Genomic DNA, 17,333 nt, shown 5'->3' on the forward strand with positions numbered 1-17,333 from the left:
TTATATACCAGAGTGTTATAATTAGTAAGGTATAATTCTAAATCTTGCCTTCATAATATTCTAAATCAGATTCTTCTGTTAATAAAAAGGGATCTGCTGTGGCAGTCACTCCGACTAATGATGGTGGAAAAGAGTACAATGATAACAGTTGGCACCAAATAATCGCTACAAGAATTCAAGCACTGGGAAAAATCACAGTGGATGGGCAGTACACAGGTAATCAATTCAGTTCCAGGTAATCAATTCAGTTCCATTTTGCTTTATTGTTTTAGTGTTACTCAGGGTATTGCTCACTTGCTTACTTTTCCACTACCTATGTTCATCCATATAGCAAAAAATTCACTCAGTTTTCTGACAAAATCACTACTGTCACTGTTTTGTCTGTGCATCTGAGGTATCTGTCCACTGTGAATTTTTGATAATTTAATACTAAGTGGGAGGAGTTTGTCTTTTTGTGCTTGTGAATCTATGATTGTGTTAATATTCTTTTGTAAAATAGAGCTGTAAACATTTCCCAGATATGTATGGGAAAGTATTAGGATATTGTGTAACATTAACCTCTTTTTTATCAAATACCAATATTCTGTTATTGAGTTGAAAATCTGTTGAAAGCATTGAACACAAGAATAATGGCCTATTTTGTTCAGGTTCTTCCTTAGCAACTAGTGGCAGTACCATAATTGGAGAGAACACGGGAGTTTTTGTTGGAGGACTTCCACAGGGTTATACTATTGTAAGAAAGGATGTAGGTGAGTATGATTGTGATATAACAAATCCTAGACAGTGGCACTGACTTAACTGCTTTCCCAGTGCTGTAGGATGTATTGACATTGTGTCAGAAACATGAGGACAGTACTTAATTTGCATAATTATTTACATAATCGTTTTAATAAACAATAAGTCTGTACTTATCTTTCGGGATAGATTGAAATATCTATATAGCTGATTTCATCAGCAGTAAAGCAGTATATGAGGTCTGTGTACATTTTAAGGAATTTTATACACTGAACTGGTATGCATGTGAAACTTACCTATGTTTTACATCCTGGACTCCCAAATTCTTTTCCAATGTACACATACAAATTGTTTTATTAGCTTAACCACAGGGCTATGCATCCCACCTGGGTGCAGGGATACAACGTGGTAGCCTTTTTTGGTGTGAGTTTGGATCCTTCAGGGATTGTTGCATTGAACTCGGTGGTGTGTGAATATGGCTGTATTCTACAGCTGTATTTAGGTGGAGCTGGATTGTAGCTGTCTTCCAGAAGAATCAATAAACATATGTTTTCATATATAAACTTGGTATATATGGCAAGTGTATATTCTAACAGCAGATAACAGAGAGGTGACTGCATACAAAACCAATATACAATCAGCTACTCTCTGTGGTTTCATATCCAGGCTTTTGTTTTTTTTCATATTAACCTGAAAGCCAAATTGTTTAAGTTTGTGTTCCCACCACTGAGAAGGACGTGAAATCTAGTTGATGACTTGATGTGATGTACACTAGAGTACAACTCCGTCTTTCCTTCTTTATGTCACTTTACTAAAACCAGAAATATGTGCATGTGTTCTTCTAAAACTTTGGTTCATAAAGTAATCCAGGATGCCTCCCTCAAAAACCCCAGCTAAATAATCGAAATGAGATTGACTATAAATACCATTCAAGAGAAGGCCATCTATGAAACCTGCTTTATATTTTTGTCCCCAGTGAAGAAAAAGAGATAGCAGCCATGAATCACTGGGGTTTTTTATCCAAACAAGGAAATAAAAACTTCCTGATGAAGCTTCTAAGCACGTATTCATCTGTCTTAGCTTTTGTAACACTGTTTCTTCCTATTCAGCAGATGCATGCCTTTCTTCACAATTATTGTTTTATTTAAAGAGTGTAAACCTGAAAACTTTCCTTGGAATCTTCATGGAGTAGATTTACACTGTTGTTCTGAAAGTACCTGTATGCAAAATCTCAAAAAGTTTAATATTCTCTAGCTACATAGCAGTAGCTGCTGTCTTTAGTGACTATACGCATTCAGAAATCTGGATTTAGCTTAGAGACCAGCTTTATGAAGTGATTGATGGCTGGTTAGCAATGCACACATGCACATATATGATAGGGTGAGCATGTATAAAACATATAAATTAATCCCTGTGTTTAGTTGCAGGTGATTGGCTTAAAAAAATTATTTTCCTTTTTTTGCAGGGATGAAGATGATAGTCCAGAAAGGATTTGTAGGGTGTCTCAGTGACATATTTTTGAAAAAAGTGCATACTCCCTATGAAAACTGGGAATCTTTGAACTGGCAGGATGCTGAAGAGCAAAACAACATCTATCATATTTGGGAAGGATGCCCCATTGTCCTCTCAGAAGGAGCACATTTTCTTGGCAAAGGTAGGTTGCTGTACTATCGCACTAGCCAAGTATGTTCTTAAGATATAAAAGGTGATCATATCAAAAGTATTGCAGTGATCTGCTTTTCAAAGCAGTTTTAGTTATATAGGATTATTTTTGAATGGTTTAAAATTTGGTTTCTGGGTTTACAGAAGACTACCACATGAAAGAAGAATTGCATTCATAGACAGGTAGTGCTGCTGTTAACTGCGTGCAGATTGATATGCATGTGAAAGGTGAAGTTTTACTTTTGAAGAGACACAGATTCCTATAATGTATCAAAAAAATGCCAGGTAACAAAATTTAGGAAATTGCACCAGTTTGGTTTGTTGCAGTATATTATGGATAACTGTCCCTTACAAAGCCGAGTGATAAATTTGTAAACCTGAATCCTGAAACCTCTGAGTTCTTCATGTCGAAGTAGAAAGTAGCACCTAGATTTTTGCTTTTGGTTTCTTGAACCTATTTATTTATGTATTTGACTAACTTATATATGTATTCACTTTCTTTCAAGGGTTCTTGGAACTGCATTCAGATGTTTTCAGTGGTGGACTGGAATTTGAGATCTCATTCAAATTTAAAACAGATCAACTGAATGGATTGCTTTTCTTTGTATACAACAAAGATGGCCCAGATTATCTTGCAGTAAGTTCAGAAATACAAATAACTATATTCAGATATGACCTGTGAGTTTTGTCTACTAAGATATGTCCAGCACTTAAAGAAATTTCAAACCATAAGTTATTTTTGTGTTATATTTGTTTTGAAATGCTGTGCATAGCAAAGTGTAAGGGGAGCAAAGACTCCAACAAATGCTCAGAATAAGTTACCTTTATATCATAAATAAGGAAGATATCAATATATGAAAATCAGAATTATTCTCTTTGCTGGATTAGAAGTGATTAGAAAAGAGAATAGAAGACGTGTGTTAAAAGCTTTCACTTCATTCCTGGGAAAGTATAGGGTTACCGAATTTCCCGGTTCTCATACTAGAACAAAATCAATTGAATTGTAAATCAGAAAGCTCATGATGGAAGTTGTCTGGTATCCTAATAAAGCTTTCTCTTTAAGGTATATGTATTTTTTATAATCAATACGTTTTCTTCATTTTGACTTGAAACATAAGGACAGAAATTAGTAGTCCAGCTTAATCCCATCTCATCCCTATGACTGTTTTCCCAACACTGTAGAGGAGGCTGCATAAATCCTGTATTAGGCAAATTTGTGAGATAATGCCTATGAACTTTCTTTTTGGTGTCTGTTAAATAAGACTGTTATATGCTCAGAAGTACTGGCGATTCCATCTTTTCCAGGATTTTGTTTAAAACTGAATATGTTGCAGTTTTTCAAATTTTTTTATTAGTTACATGACTCTGGAATTTCATCTGTTTCTTCCCCCAAGGATTTTGAATGTAATTAGGCTGTGGTCATCATTACTTAGTGGGTCAACTGTAGTTACTACTTGCACCAGCTAGTAGGTATTACACTGAAAGTAATATATCTTTTTAGTTGGTCCAAGAAGTAATCATTTACATTTAGAGATTTTTTGAGGGTATTGTTACTTTTTATGACCTAATCTGCTCTTTCTGCATTTTTATTGAATTTCATTTATTTATTATAATGCAGCTGTTTTGCTAATGGCTGTCATGTCACAGCCTGTTTTATTGCATGGCATTATATCTAATGTGCCTTTTTCTTTTAAACTTGTGACCTAAAATGTATAAATATATTTTTCTCCTTTTCAGGTCAACTATAACTTGCTCTATATTTACTTTTTATATTACTGACTTTTCCAGCAGATAATTTTTTCCTGGATTTTGAATTCTGCTTGACCTGACTGCTTCCTCTTTTTCAAGCAGCCTTAGTTCAAAAATTATAATGAGTTCCAGTAACAAATCTTGCTAATTACATGTTATTACTTTAGTTTTGCCCTCAAGTAATAACCAAGTTCGTGAGATGCTATACACACGCTACTGTCCCACCCTAAAAAGACTTATATGTGTGTAATTCACAGTACAGGGACACTATTTATGTGAATGCTATTCACAGGGACAAACATGGGGCTTGGATTCTTCTGGAGATTCTTGTGCTGTGTGATTCTTGTTTCCTTTCTATTGCTCTGTGAAAGACTAACAAATATGAGAAAATAGCTTCTGACTATAAAGGAAAAAGGGGACTTGCTAAATTGGAAGTGCAGTCAAAAGCACAAAGTAGTGAGACAAAACACTTTCCTTCTCTACTCATACTTCCAGATTTTTGGCAGTTTTATATTTATATTATTTTTAGCACTGAAAACTGTGATTAGATAATTTTCTTAGCATTTGTCCTAAGTCAAGTAAAATTTTTTTAATCTCACTTTACTCCTGACCTCAACATCTCCGTAGCCTTAAGATGAGGATATTCAGAGAGGATGAGTATATGTATGCTTTTCCAACCCTTGCAGCTTTGTGTTCTACACATACATAATGATGACAGAAGGTTTTTCCGTACACTTGAGCTCACAAAAAAAGGTTAATAGAAAGTGAAAATGAGGTGTGTAGCATGTTGCGCATGAGCTACGATGTCTTTGTTAGGAGCTTTGGTCAGGAGACACTTGCACTGCAAAACAGATTATAAGCCATACCACTTATCCTGAATGCCAGTGTAAGATGGTATTCCGTGACCCTTGCCTTTGCATAGGTCACAGCTCTCTTATTAGCTTTATAGTTTTGGAATGACTGTAGCTAGACACACGGCTGGCCTGCTACCAAACAGCCAAAGACTCTGTCTTGTCTTCTGCCCAAGACAAAATTATGTCTTAGAAAGGTGCTGTATGTAAAGGTCACTTCTTCTATGACTTCCATGCCCTGAGGATTAACTCAAGCCAGAGAGGTCAGTCTGATTCTCTTTCGATCCAGGCATAATAATTATGAGCCAAGTGTGACCAGATAAACTAGTATGAATCTCTAGCTCTCACTCCGGCTTGTGTTTCCTCATGAGTTTGTGATTGAAAGAAGGTACTGTGACTGCTGGTAGAGTTTGCATTACTGATTTTGATGCTGACCACTTCAACAGCAGCAAAAACCTAAGCACTGCCATCTTACATGCAACAGTGGCACCAGCTCCCAAGACGTAGCTGATGATTTGCTTCTGCAAAGCTGCAAAGTAAGAAAAAAGTCCTGCAGGAACTTTTTCAAAAGAATTGCACTTTTGAATAGCTGTATGAAGTAAAATAACCAGTGTCCAAGATGAAAGTATCACCTGTGATGGAACTAAGGAGGGGTGTGAAATAAGCATTTTGAGAACTCAAAGTGGAAATCTTTTTATTAGCAAAGAAGTGACTGTTACTCACGTGGGTCTTGTGAAGGTGATATTCCTATTGGTCACCAGTGATTTCTCTCTGTCATCAGGAAGAGATTCCTATTCCCTTTCCATTAAAGAGTGACTGATTCTGAGGAAGGCATTGTCTATGTTTGGGCCTCTTCCCTCTGGCTTGCAGGTCTGAACAGGGCTAGTACCAGTACAGAACATCTCTTTAACCTTATTGATTTTGAACTGGAAAGACTGGTTCAGCATCAGCATCACTACCATGTATTTTTCTTTCAAAGGGCTCACAGACTGACTGTCATTGCCAAGTTCTTTGAAGTCCATTGCTTGTCTCTGCTGATTTTCCTGAATCTCAGGAAGACTTCCCAGTTCAAAGGAGATGAAGCCATAACCACTCTTGCAGCTCTACACTGATTGAGACCATTTTGGATGGCAGGATTAACAAAGTCTCATTCAGCCTCTAATGCAGCCCCTATCCTATCTGAGTTTTGTTTCTGAGAGCTATGGCTGGATATTCCTTTCATCTTCAAAATCATATATTTATAAGCAGATTGGGTGAGGTAGGGACTGGTCCCTGCAGACATGGAAATACAGAAGCTCAAAATAATTTAAGTTGAAGGGACCTTTTGAAGTAATTTATTCCAAATCTCTGCTAAAAGCAGGACCAACTTAACTTTGAGAAGGTTGCTCCAGGCATTTTCTGTTTGCATATTGTGCATCTCTTTACAGATGGACAGTCCACAGCTGCTCAAATTCTACAGCCTGTTCCAATCTTTGACCATCCTCATTATAGAAAAAAAAAAAAATCCTGATATCTAACTGTGATTTCTCTCATTACAACTTGTCTTTTGCCTCTCATCCTTTCACTATGCACCTCTGAGAAGAGTCTGGGTCTGTCTTCTCTATATCCTCCCATAAGGTAGTTGAAAATTTAAGTTTTCTTCATGCTTACTCTTAAGATTCAACAAACCCTGTTGTCTCAGCTTCAACTCATATGTTATGTACTACAACCCCTGATCAACTTGGTGCCCCTCCACTGGATTCACTCTGGTGTACCAGTATCTTTCATATACTGGAGTACCTACAACTGAATACAGTAGACCCGATAGGGTCTTATATGTGATGAATCGAGGGGAAGAATCATCTTCTTGGACCCACTGCCTACCTTATTTCTAATACAGCCCAGTGCATGTTGGCCTTCATTTCAAGGGTACATTGCTGACCAGTGTTCAATTTGCAGTCCATCTTGACCCTCAGTCCTTTTCTTCAAAGCTGCTTTCTGTCTAGAATACCAGTGGCAGCCCCCTTTGCTATCAACAGCAAACTTGCTGACAGTATACCCCATCCTATTGCCCAGGTCATTAATAACTTTTTTAATCAGAATCGGTCCCTGTATCAATCTCAGAGAGATTCTACAACCTGCCAGTGGGCCTGTAGAAGCTATTCTTGCCCCACATGTTTTCTAGATTCAGGCTAAGCTTTGGCTTTCCTAATTCCAACCTTACTTACATGCTCAGGTATACCAAAATAAGATTGTGTGCATAGAGAACAGTATTAATAAAATATTGCAGTGGTGCTTAATATTTGTACCCCAAATTCTGAAAAGCAAGTATGCTTTTAAGCATTAAACTGAGAACCTGCTCAGGTTTAGAGCTGTGATATAATGCTCTTGTTCTGTTGAGAGATGGTAACTGAGATGTCTGACAGAATAAGATGATCTTCATGCATTTTTGGTAAAGTAATAATATATTTTCCAAGGACAGATTAACAATCAAGCATTCTTTTTAAAGTGGTCTCAGAATTTTTTCCAGAGCAAACAATTTATCTGTTGTTTTTCTGAACCTATGTTCAGTACCAGAGAGATGCTAGATCTATGCAGGACTTTGCTTTTTTTTCTCTTCACCATGCGGAACAGTTCAAAGTGAACAGTGGTCCCCTATCTTTAGCTGCACTTGGGCATTCTAAATGTCAGTTCAGGTCAACACAAAAAGCACAAGCATCATTCACTGCCTGCTTTAAGACTATGCCAAGATGAGTAAATTGGAAGAGGGATGTGCTGAGTAGTGACCTCATGTCAAACACCATGCCCTCTGTCCAGCTTCCAGGTCTGGCAGACTTGCTGGCATACTATTGTAGTCATGCAGCTGAAATGCTTTCTTCACACCAGCACAGTGTGCTGGTATTAATTCTCATCAGTGAAGAAAAATGGTGACTTGTCCAAAGGACTGCTTTTTCAAGCTATACTCATCAACATTGGTGCAATGATCTGTCCTTCACTTGTATTGTAGAGTCCTTAGCTACGAAGGGCTATGAACTTATGGAAGCAGGAAAAGTTGTGGTCCCAAAGAAACAAATAAACAAAACCCCTCTGTCTCATGAGCAAGCAGTCGGTGTGCACTCTGAACTAGGATGTGTATTGCCCCTGATACCTCAAGTAGTGAGTTCTTTCTTCAGTAGGGGTCCCTGTTAAGGAAATACTATCCAATTACAAATACTGCAATATTAATATTATCAGTAACCTAAATGTGTCAGTTTGTCAATACTGGTGATAAGCATTTATATTAAATCTGTAGTTTTTATTTCACTTAATAAGATTTTGGCATGGAAACAGTAATGCCTTTTTGTGAACGTATCGATAATTTTCAACCACCAGTTCATCACCTAAGTGTTTAGTGCTCTATACCTGACAATTTACAGTCTCAGCCCACTTGTGTTCCATTCAGTTAGGATAAAGAGTCTTGTAGTAAAGCATTTGGAAACTTCTGCAGTGAAAAAGTTAAGTAAAATGTATTTCTATTGGAGAATTGGCACATTAATCTCAAAAAGCACATACAAAAACAATTATTTTCTTACAAGATTTAGAAGAATAAGGATGAAATACAGAATCAATGTATGCTGGAAAAATTTGAAATTGAGTTCACCAGCCAATTAAAAAGACCTTAATCAGGTCTGACATTTCATTTCCTTATTATATTGTTACATTCTTCTAAAAAATGAATTGATAGATAAAACACTGTTTTCTCATTCTCAAAAAAAGCAAAACAGTCCTGGTTCATTATCTTTTCTTTTTACTTAGCTACATTAGTACCAAAGTCAACTGTCAAAAAATCAGAATATATTTTCCTACATTCTGAATTAACTGATACACTGTATTTAGAATGTTTTGAGTAAACAATTTTATTGTAATTTCTGCTACCCTGAAGATAAAAATGTCTTGCTCATTGATCTTCTTCATTGACTCCCTTGATTATTTTTTAACAATAACTGTCTGTTGTTGCTGTGTATGTGATGTCTCTTTCAAAATCTTTTTTCTGTTTTAAAATATATAGATTGAACTGAAGAGTGGAATATTAAACATCTTTTTAAAAACTGGCATTGTCTTTACACAAGTGGATCTCTGGTTAGGACTGTCTTATTGCGATGGAAAGTGGAACAAAGTCACCGTGAATAAGGAGGGCTCCATAGTTTCAGCAAGTATGAATGAACTGAGAGAGCAGATGCTTGAACCCCGTGTTCAGCATCTAAACGTAAACTCACCCGTCTACGTTGGAGGAATCCCATCTGAGATTCAGAATTTTTATAAAGAATTGGGGTTAGAACAAGGTAAGGTGACACCACGAAGAGCATATGTTTTTCAAAAATTGGTGTCATGCACAAGGTGGACATTCTGTTGCTGGTAGTGTAAATTCTTGAATATGTAACATGAATTTTTCCTCCCACTCATTGTTGCATTAACTACCAGTTATCTCTACCCATCTAGCTTTACTTAGTCCTGATCCTTTTGTAATGCTATAAAAATTCTTCCAACCCAGTGATATCTAAAGCAATCTAACTCATAGGAGAGGAACTGGAGAGTAGCAAATGGTAATCTGAGATGCCTAACCAGATGATCTCAAATCTTCATCAGAGAAAGCCAGTTCAGATAAAATTGTTTCACTTGATCAACTTGTGTCACTCACAGATCTGGAATACAAAACCAGTGGAAGACAGTAAACAGCTTAAATCTCTGTAATGAGGCTGGATGCTGCCACATGGAAGAACTGTTGAGAGCTTATTAGTCCTTTTTTAGGCGATACTGATTCTGGTCTAAAAAATTGAGTATAAAACCCTGAATTTGGATTTTGGCTACTTTACCATGATGTTTTCCATGTTATCAGGAGGAGGGGAGATGGTCATGTTTTTAGCCACCGCTATGACCCTTCTGTTCTGGAACAGGTCAAATTTCTAGGGAAAAGAGAGAAGCATTAATTATAGCCTGATACTAATGGCCTCCCCCGAAGGATCTACTGTATGAATTGTAGTCAAAAAGTGTCCATTAAACTAGCTCTGTTTACGGTTTGGGTGTGTTTTTTCATTACTTCCGAAGCTATTCATCAGTCCTGGTGTATTTTTCAGATACTGTGGGCAAATAAGTAGCAGTCAGTAAGTGATTAGTGGGGAATCTAGTAAGTGGCTTTGAATGCATGAGCTCACATTGGATGCGTGCATTCAAGTAAGCTCTGCAGAGCTGCATTGAAGCCTTGTGATTTCACAGCCCAAGAATAGTTTGAATCAAATCTATGCAGTGGCATTCACAGGCAGCTCAAAAATATTGTTTTAAGTGTTCTTCCAGCTGTAAGTATCACATATATTATAATCTTCCTCCAGGTTCTGTGTGCATAATATTTATGGCCCAAAAGAGCTAGCCAGTCGTACCCTGTCAGTGTTGCCTCATAGCAGATGGTATAGACTCCTGAGTGGATGCATTCGCAACTCCTGCAGCAAAGAGATCTGTGAACAAAGAATCTAGGGCAAAATAACATCTAAAGTGAATGTCTGAATGGCGTATTGAGGCACATCAATAAACATTATTTTTTTCACCGAGCCTCCTCAGCATGCAGCAAAATAAGATGGCGGCTGCGACTTTATATTCAGAGTGTCTGAAGATAAAAACATTCTTTTGTGTTCCTAAATGTAGATTTAGATGAGCAAGATTAGGCATTACAGCTTTGAAACATACTTTTATTTAGGACTATAATGATGTAATGGTATGATAATAGAATATGGAGACCTTCCCAGTTGAATAAATATTTACAAAAGGTTTTCTCAATTAATGGCTGCTTGGTAGTTAATTTTGAGTAAAGGAATATTGTTTTGCTGACAGCAAATGAGGGATAAATATCATTTTCCTCCCACCCCACCTCCATGTCAGTTACAACTTTAAGAAATTTCAGCTAGAGTCTGTGGGCCTTTGCATGACCCATCACATGCCCTCCTGAGAGGTTATGTATTCATTTTAAGGAGCAGTCTGTCTAAATTCCTAGCATTGTGGAGAGAGAAGGTGTTTTAGAGGATGATTCAAAATGGGTGTCCACCTTCAGCGCCCCTTTCTTTTTGCATGAACTATGTATGGATATTAGATTCTCAAATTGGGTGGCTAAGTAAAAACACTACTCTGATCTGCCACCTTTCAGTAATAAAGGCAATAAAAGTACATAAGATATAAATGCTATGCTTTCACAAAGCTAAAAACACTGATCGGTGAGAGGCTGATTTTTAATTTACAAAGTTAATTTTTCAATGAATTGAAGTCTTCAGTTTGGTTACTGTTTACTTTTGGGTTTACATTAAACACCAATCATTGTACTTTACTCAGATTTGAGAACTATTTTGTATCAATTTATTAATTTCTTTGTAAATTAAGTTATAGATGTATATAGACATTTTAACAGCTGCATCCTGAGTTTTGTAGTGGTGTTTTTACTGCCAGTAACTCACGTAACATATTTGTAATGTTGAAAGGAATGTTACACACACACACACACACACACACAGGGAACTATATATAAGTATATAGAGAAATAAATATAAAATGAAGTTACTTTTTTTTTTTTTTCATAAATGAACAGTTTGGGGTTATGTTTCTAGAGTATGTTTGTAAACAGCATACCAGTTATATCCCCATTAGGATAAACTGATATACCTCTGTGATCTCCTGAAGTTAATTATATTTTTAATCTAGATATTCTTCTCAGTTTGAGGAAGAGCGTATATTAACAAAATATTAGCAAGCAGCAGAAAGCTGATTTTCAAATTTAGACTCACTTTTATGGAAATAATTTTAAAGAGAGAAATGACAGAAGAGAAAACAGAAAGCTATTTCCTTGTGGGATGGAATTGATAACAATGAAAGTGTAGTTCAGTAAGGCAGGAACTCAATGCTAGAATACCAGGAATTTTTACCAGCTTAGTATCTTGAAAGTGGGGACAGAATGTCATGTTGGAAGTCAACATATTCACATTACAGTCTTTAATGCTGAAAATATAGAATTGAAAGGAACAAAAGCTATTCTTAATTAATGACTGAAGCTCTTTATGTGATACTAATCCCTTACTGTTTGCTAGGTTTCGGTGGTTGCATGAAGGAAGTTAAATTTACACGAGGTGCTGTCGTTAACTTGGCATCTGTGTCCAGCAGTGCTGTCAGAGTCAATCTGGATGGATGCCTATCAACTGACAGTGCTGTTAACTGCAGGGGAAATGACTCCATCCTAGTATACCGAGGAAAAGAGCAGAGTGTTTATGAGAGTGGTCTACAACCATTTACAGGTAACACATTGGTTCCTTAACTGAAATACATCATTTTTATTTCATTCTGTATTAATGTATTACAGTGTTCAGTGTTTGGTTTTTTTTTCTCCTCTATACTTCTCTATGTTCTTTGAAGAATACCTTTATAGTGTGGTGGCCTCAAATGAAGGAGGATCAGTATCTAGTGTGTGGACCCGTGTTCGTACAAGAGAATCAGGTAAATATAATTTTAAGGCTTACTTATTCCCATTTTTCATTAACTATCTAATGTCAGATTGGAGAAAATCCTGCCACAACAATTTTGAGTAGTGTAAGTTGCACAGTGTTTCTGAAGGAGCAAAACTGCTTAATGCTTTGAATGGGTACCTAATTACTATCTTCAGCTATAAAGTGTTCAGGCAAGTATTTTCCACACATGATTCAAGGTCTTTTCCAACTATGTATTAGATTATGCAGTTATGTGAGAGCAAAGAATGTGAAAGGATTGAACTGCATTGAGTAGGAAGAGCCATGTATCTAGGTATGTTCATATGCGCACATCTAACCTCATGTTACATGAGTCTGCTGGAGTAAGTAAATCTGTATTTTCCTATGTATAACTTAGTTATACAAAATCAAGTGTAGAGAAAGGAGATACTGGAGTAGCAGGCACAAGCTGTGGAAGATAAGAGGCCCTGTAGTTACTAGGGAGAAGAGGATCTTGTGAAAGTTTTTCTTTACATTACCTGCGCATGGGTATGCTGCTCAGTGCTGCTGAATGAGGATTCTTTTAACAAGTAGTCCATAGATTGTGTGTGAAAATATGGCAATATTTACTAGAAAAGCAGCATGTGGTTTGTGGAGGAGGTTTCAAAGTAGGAACATAATACGTGCTGAGCCTTAAAGAACAAATTTTTCATATATTTTATGAAGAAAACTTAAAGGACCTTTCTTTTTCTGTTCAGTGTTTTTGCAAACCTTATTGAGCCAGCAAGTTTTTGAAGATTTACAGTTCACGTATTTTATTTAACCAATTTTCCTTCTTCTGTAAATTGAAGCCTAATTGCATTCCATCAATGCAGAGAATTCTTTTGATGCAAGGTATTCAATATATGATCTTAAAAAATGATACGATACCTGTGTAAATATTGGACTTGCAAATGCATTCTTATACAACTTACTGTCATTATTTTGTGTAGCACCCAGAAGAGAGAAAATACATGCATATTTTTGTATCAACTGTGTGACAACTATAAGGTTTACCGTAAATTTATGTTTGCAAGCTGACCACAGTATTGAGCAGTCCCTGTTCCCCGGGGTTGGAGAATAATTGCGCTATTTCGCTATTTAATTATTTTTGAGTTGGTTTTTTTATGTCCCTTATGAGAAGACCATCTGCTATACAGTAGCTTACCTTGCCCTATGATACACTTCAGAACTAATAAAATCAATATATTACTGTAGTAACTGAAGCTTTCCTAGAGTATCACATTCTTTATTTACACAAGAATCACAACTTCCAGGTATTTTTATACTTTCCATTCTGGCACCCTTCTTATAAAAACCAGGGCTGCATTCGTATTTAATGAAACTAAACAATAAAATCACAAAAAAAGAGGTTATTTGATGGTGAGAAGAGCGAATGGTCATCAGCAGGGCTAGGGAGTCCACATGCATTTACAGCAAACTCATCATCCATCATCCTGCCATAGTGTTCCTTGGGCCTTTCCTCTTCATCCCTTGTGCAGTCATCTGTGATGAAGTTGTTACTGGCCAGACCTTTACTTGGTATAGTAATATCTAATAAATAGTTAAAGGTTATGGGAAATAGGATAATTTTTTTTTTTATTATTAGTAACTGTATGCATATATGAGCTTGGCTTTCCAGTTCTTTTAAACATCCTCATTTTCCTTTTTTTTTCTTTTTTTCTTCTTATAATATGGAATGATCAGAAGCAAAGGATTTTGCAGAAAGGCCTTACAAATCTCTGCTTTGCCCTGAGACAGTTGTATAGTATTGTGGCAATATGAAAATAAATGGAAGAACTTAAATTTTTTGAAGTACTTTTGTAAATGAGAATGCAGATTTTTAGAAATGTTTCATAGTTGTGGCATTCTGTGTCTTAGATATCCAACAGATAAATATCAACCCTTTTTCTATTGCAATAATGTCTTGCTTCATTCAGTTGTATGATTATAATGCCTGAACTTGTTAGCTACATACAATCCACCTCCTCTCTTTGTGAGTGATGCTTAAATATGTTTGATACATTAAATGTTTTTCGAAAATCACAACAAGACAAGAAGGAATGTTATGTAGATGGAGTTTTGATGGTTTTGAAATATAGCTTAAACTGAATAGCTCAAGATGTGCAGTCATATTAAATCAATGCTGAAAAGTTACAACTCTAATAAATTGTATTTATGCTAATGGTTGAGTCTGATTTACTGCAGCCATTAAAAGTGAAGAATAGGGGCAATAGTCTCCTTAGAACTGCCATTTTCTCTATTTTCTATTTTATCCTTCTACAGTTCCACAAAATGTGCCAACTCCCTCCAGAGTTCACAGTATAAATGGTTACAGCATTGAGGTCACCTGGGACAAACCTGCTGGGGTCATAGGTGTAATTGAGAAGTACATTTTGAAAGCATATGAAGAGGATGGTCCCAATGTACCCATCACTAGTGCTGAGCTTGCTGACACTAGTATGCTCACAGGTAAATGTTGTTAAGTACTATTTTTTATGTACATCTAATAACACGGGATGCTTATACCTCCTTTTGTGGAGCTGTAAAGTATTAATTGTCTATTTTTGTGTATACACAGCATAGCTAACGTTTGGAAGGGTAGTATTTGTGTCATCCACATACATAGCAATGTACTGACTTCAAAGAACAATAGAAATTAAGATGCAACACAAATACTAAAAAGCAATTTTATTTAAGGTATGCCTTCCCAACCTATTGATGATCTGGGGGGAAAATGCTTTTTTTGTTTGCTTGTTTTTGCTTAGTATATGTGATTTTTTTTTTCCTTCCCTGTTGTTACATCCAGTTCACCTAAATTAACTCTAAATGTGGGTCCCATAAGATACTATTTGACCTGATGTATGAAAGCACTTGATATACTTGCCTAATTTTGATCATATAAACCTAACTGATTTCAGTGGGAACTAGCATGCATTTATGTTAATCAGATGCTTTGGTTGATACCACTATGATATGGAGGTGTGGGTTGTTATGGAATAAAAGGAAATTGGGGCCTTTGGTTTAAGGGGTTTGGTCACTGTTGAGCTGTGGGTTGTGGACAGGAGCTGTATGAACCACTGCACATGAGATGTTTCCTGGACTCTGGGTCATTTTACCCATGGGAGGCAGATGTTTTTAGGAAGAAATGCTGGATTGTCTTTCTGCTACACAGAGAACATTTTGGGACCTCTCTTCCTGGCAGGATAGCGCGGATCTGGCTTTCTGCTCTCTATTAATAGACTGCCTTTGCTGGCTGCTACAAAGTTGCCTGGGAAGGGAGCATATTACAGACAACAGTCTGGATTATGTTATGTGATGACTAAATCTTACTTTCATTGTAACAAATTGTGACCAGTAGATTTGTTTATATACTCTCTAAAATTAATTCTATAATTCATAACAATTAAAAAAGTGCTAACGAGATAATGCCCAAAGCTGATGCTTTGGTTTGGCTCAGCTTTGGCCAATATAACAGTTTTAGAAAGTGCCTTAGCCCACAGGCAGTATATTATTGCTGCTTTCCTGAAGCCCAGGTAATACGTGCTTAGTGTTTTTACGTAAGTATATATGTTTTGTGTTGTTTCTCTGAAATAACGTATGTATACATTTTCAAGAGCAAACATGCACATATTTTGTTTTCTTCAGTTTGAAATCTCTTGACTATTTGTGAGTAATGTGCTTACAATACCAAAACTGCATGGGCTTTCTATTCTTACTGTGATTTCTTTGATGAACTTGTTGATTTGAATACTGTTTATCTATGCTGTAAAGCAATACAAATTATATTAGTAGAAATTAAAGACCACAGTAGAAGCATATGGATTACATAGCTTATTCACAGCTGATGGTCAGAACCAAAATTTTGTTTTAATTTGTTGGCATTGTGCCATGATTCAGGGTTATGAAAAAGTCTACACCAGGTTGGACAGGTAAGAGGTTATCGGTATACATCTTTCAGGAAGCAGAAGAATAAGACATTCCTTTATATTAAGTGGATATAGTAACTGAATCCCAGTTCTTTAGTCTATTATAACAGATAGCTGTTGAATACTGCAAAATAAAATGACCCTGTGAACTTAAGAATGGCTGCATTCAACCATTGACCTCTCTGACAATGTCAGATTGTAGATGCTTAGGAAGAAAATTTAAGAAATGTGCTAAGAATAGGATGAGTCTTCTTGTTAATACAAATTCAGCTGGTAGTTTGTGGAATTCCTGAGCTGAAAGTTGCATCTGGACCATCATGCTTAATGGTCTGTGGTAGAATTGCCTTTCTTTTTTTTAATACATTTATGCTTTTGGCTTCTGTAACTTGCTAAGGCAGTAAGTTTTCCAATTAAGTTTTGTGCATGTGGAACAAGCACTTCCTTTAATTATTTGTAACTGCTGCCTAATAGTTTAGTTATGTATTTTCCAATTTTGACATTGTATGAAATATGTAATTCATGTCCTCATGCTGAGTTCAGAGCTGAGACAAATGAAAAATTAAATCACTGATCCTGAAATTATTTTACCTTCAGCCCATTGATTTCAGTGAAGCCTACACAGACGGACTACTCTGTGGACATTGGGAAATGGTTACCCACAAATGTGAGACTCCCAAGAAAAGGTGTGACTTTCCCTGCTGAATTATCTTTTCTGGTTAATCAAAATTTAACATAAACACAGAACCCCACCAGAAGATGCTGTCTTTGCTTACTTTTCCTTTGAGTTTGCTGCGAAGGGAAAATTTGCTTATTTTCTCCCTAATTTCAGGGAAATTTCTTTAGAAATTAATTTGTTGAATTCCGTGAGAAGATGCTACAGTAAGCACAACAGCAAGGCTTGCTAATGCAACAGG

The 17,333-nt window shown here is 36.4% G+C and overlaps 1 protein-coding gene across 5 annotated transcripts in view; it reads left to right on the forward strand.

Moving 5' to 3' along the window:
• USH2A (usherin) overlaps positions 1-17,333 on the forward strand; it is a 408,741-nt gene that overhangs the window by 150,299 nt on the left and 241,109 nt on the right. For all 5 annotated transcript variants that reach the window (XM_052805222.1, XM_052805224.1, XM_052805225.1 and 2 more), the window contains exons 23-30: positions 90-216; positions 648-749; positions 2,201-2,389; positions 2,904-3,034; positions 9,025-9,298; positions 12,080-12,283; positions 12,402-12,482; positions 14,777-14,962. In XM_052805222.1, coding sequence (XP_052661182.1) covers positions 90-216; positions 648-749; positions 2,201-2,389; positions 2,904-3,034; positions 9,025-9,298; positions 12,080-12,283; positions 12,402-12,482; positions 14,777-14,962 — 1,294 coding nt within the window. The remainder of the gene's footprint in view (positions 1-89; positions 217-647; positions 750-2,200; positions 2,390-2,903; positions 3,035-9,024; positions 9,299-12,079; positions 12,284-12,401; positions 12,483-14,776; positions 14,963-17,333) is intronic.

The sequence above is a fragment of the Harpia harpyja genome, chromosome 13 (genome assembly GCF_026419915.1).
Source record: "Harpia harpyja isolate bHarHar1 chromosome 13, bHarHar1 primary haplotype, whole genome shotgun sequence".
Classification (NCBI taxonomy): domain Eukaryota; kingdom Metazoa; phylum Chordata; class Aves; order Accipitriformes; family Accipitridae; genus Harpia; species Harpia harpyja.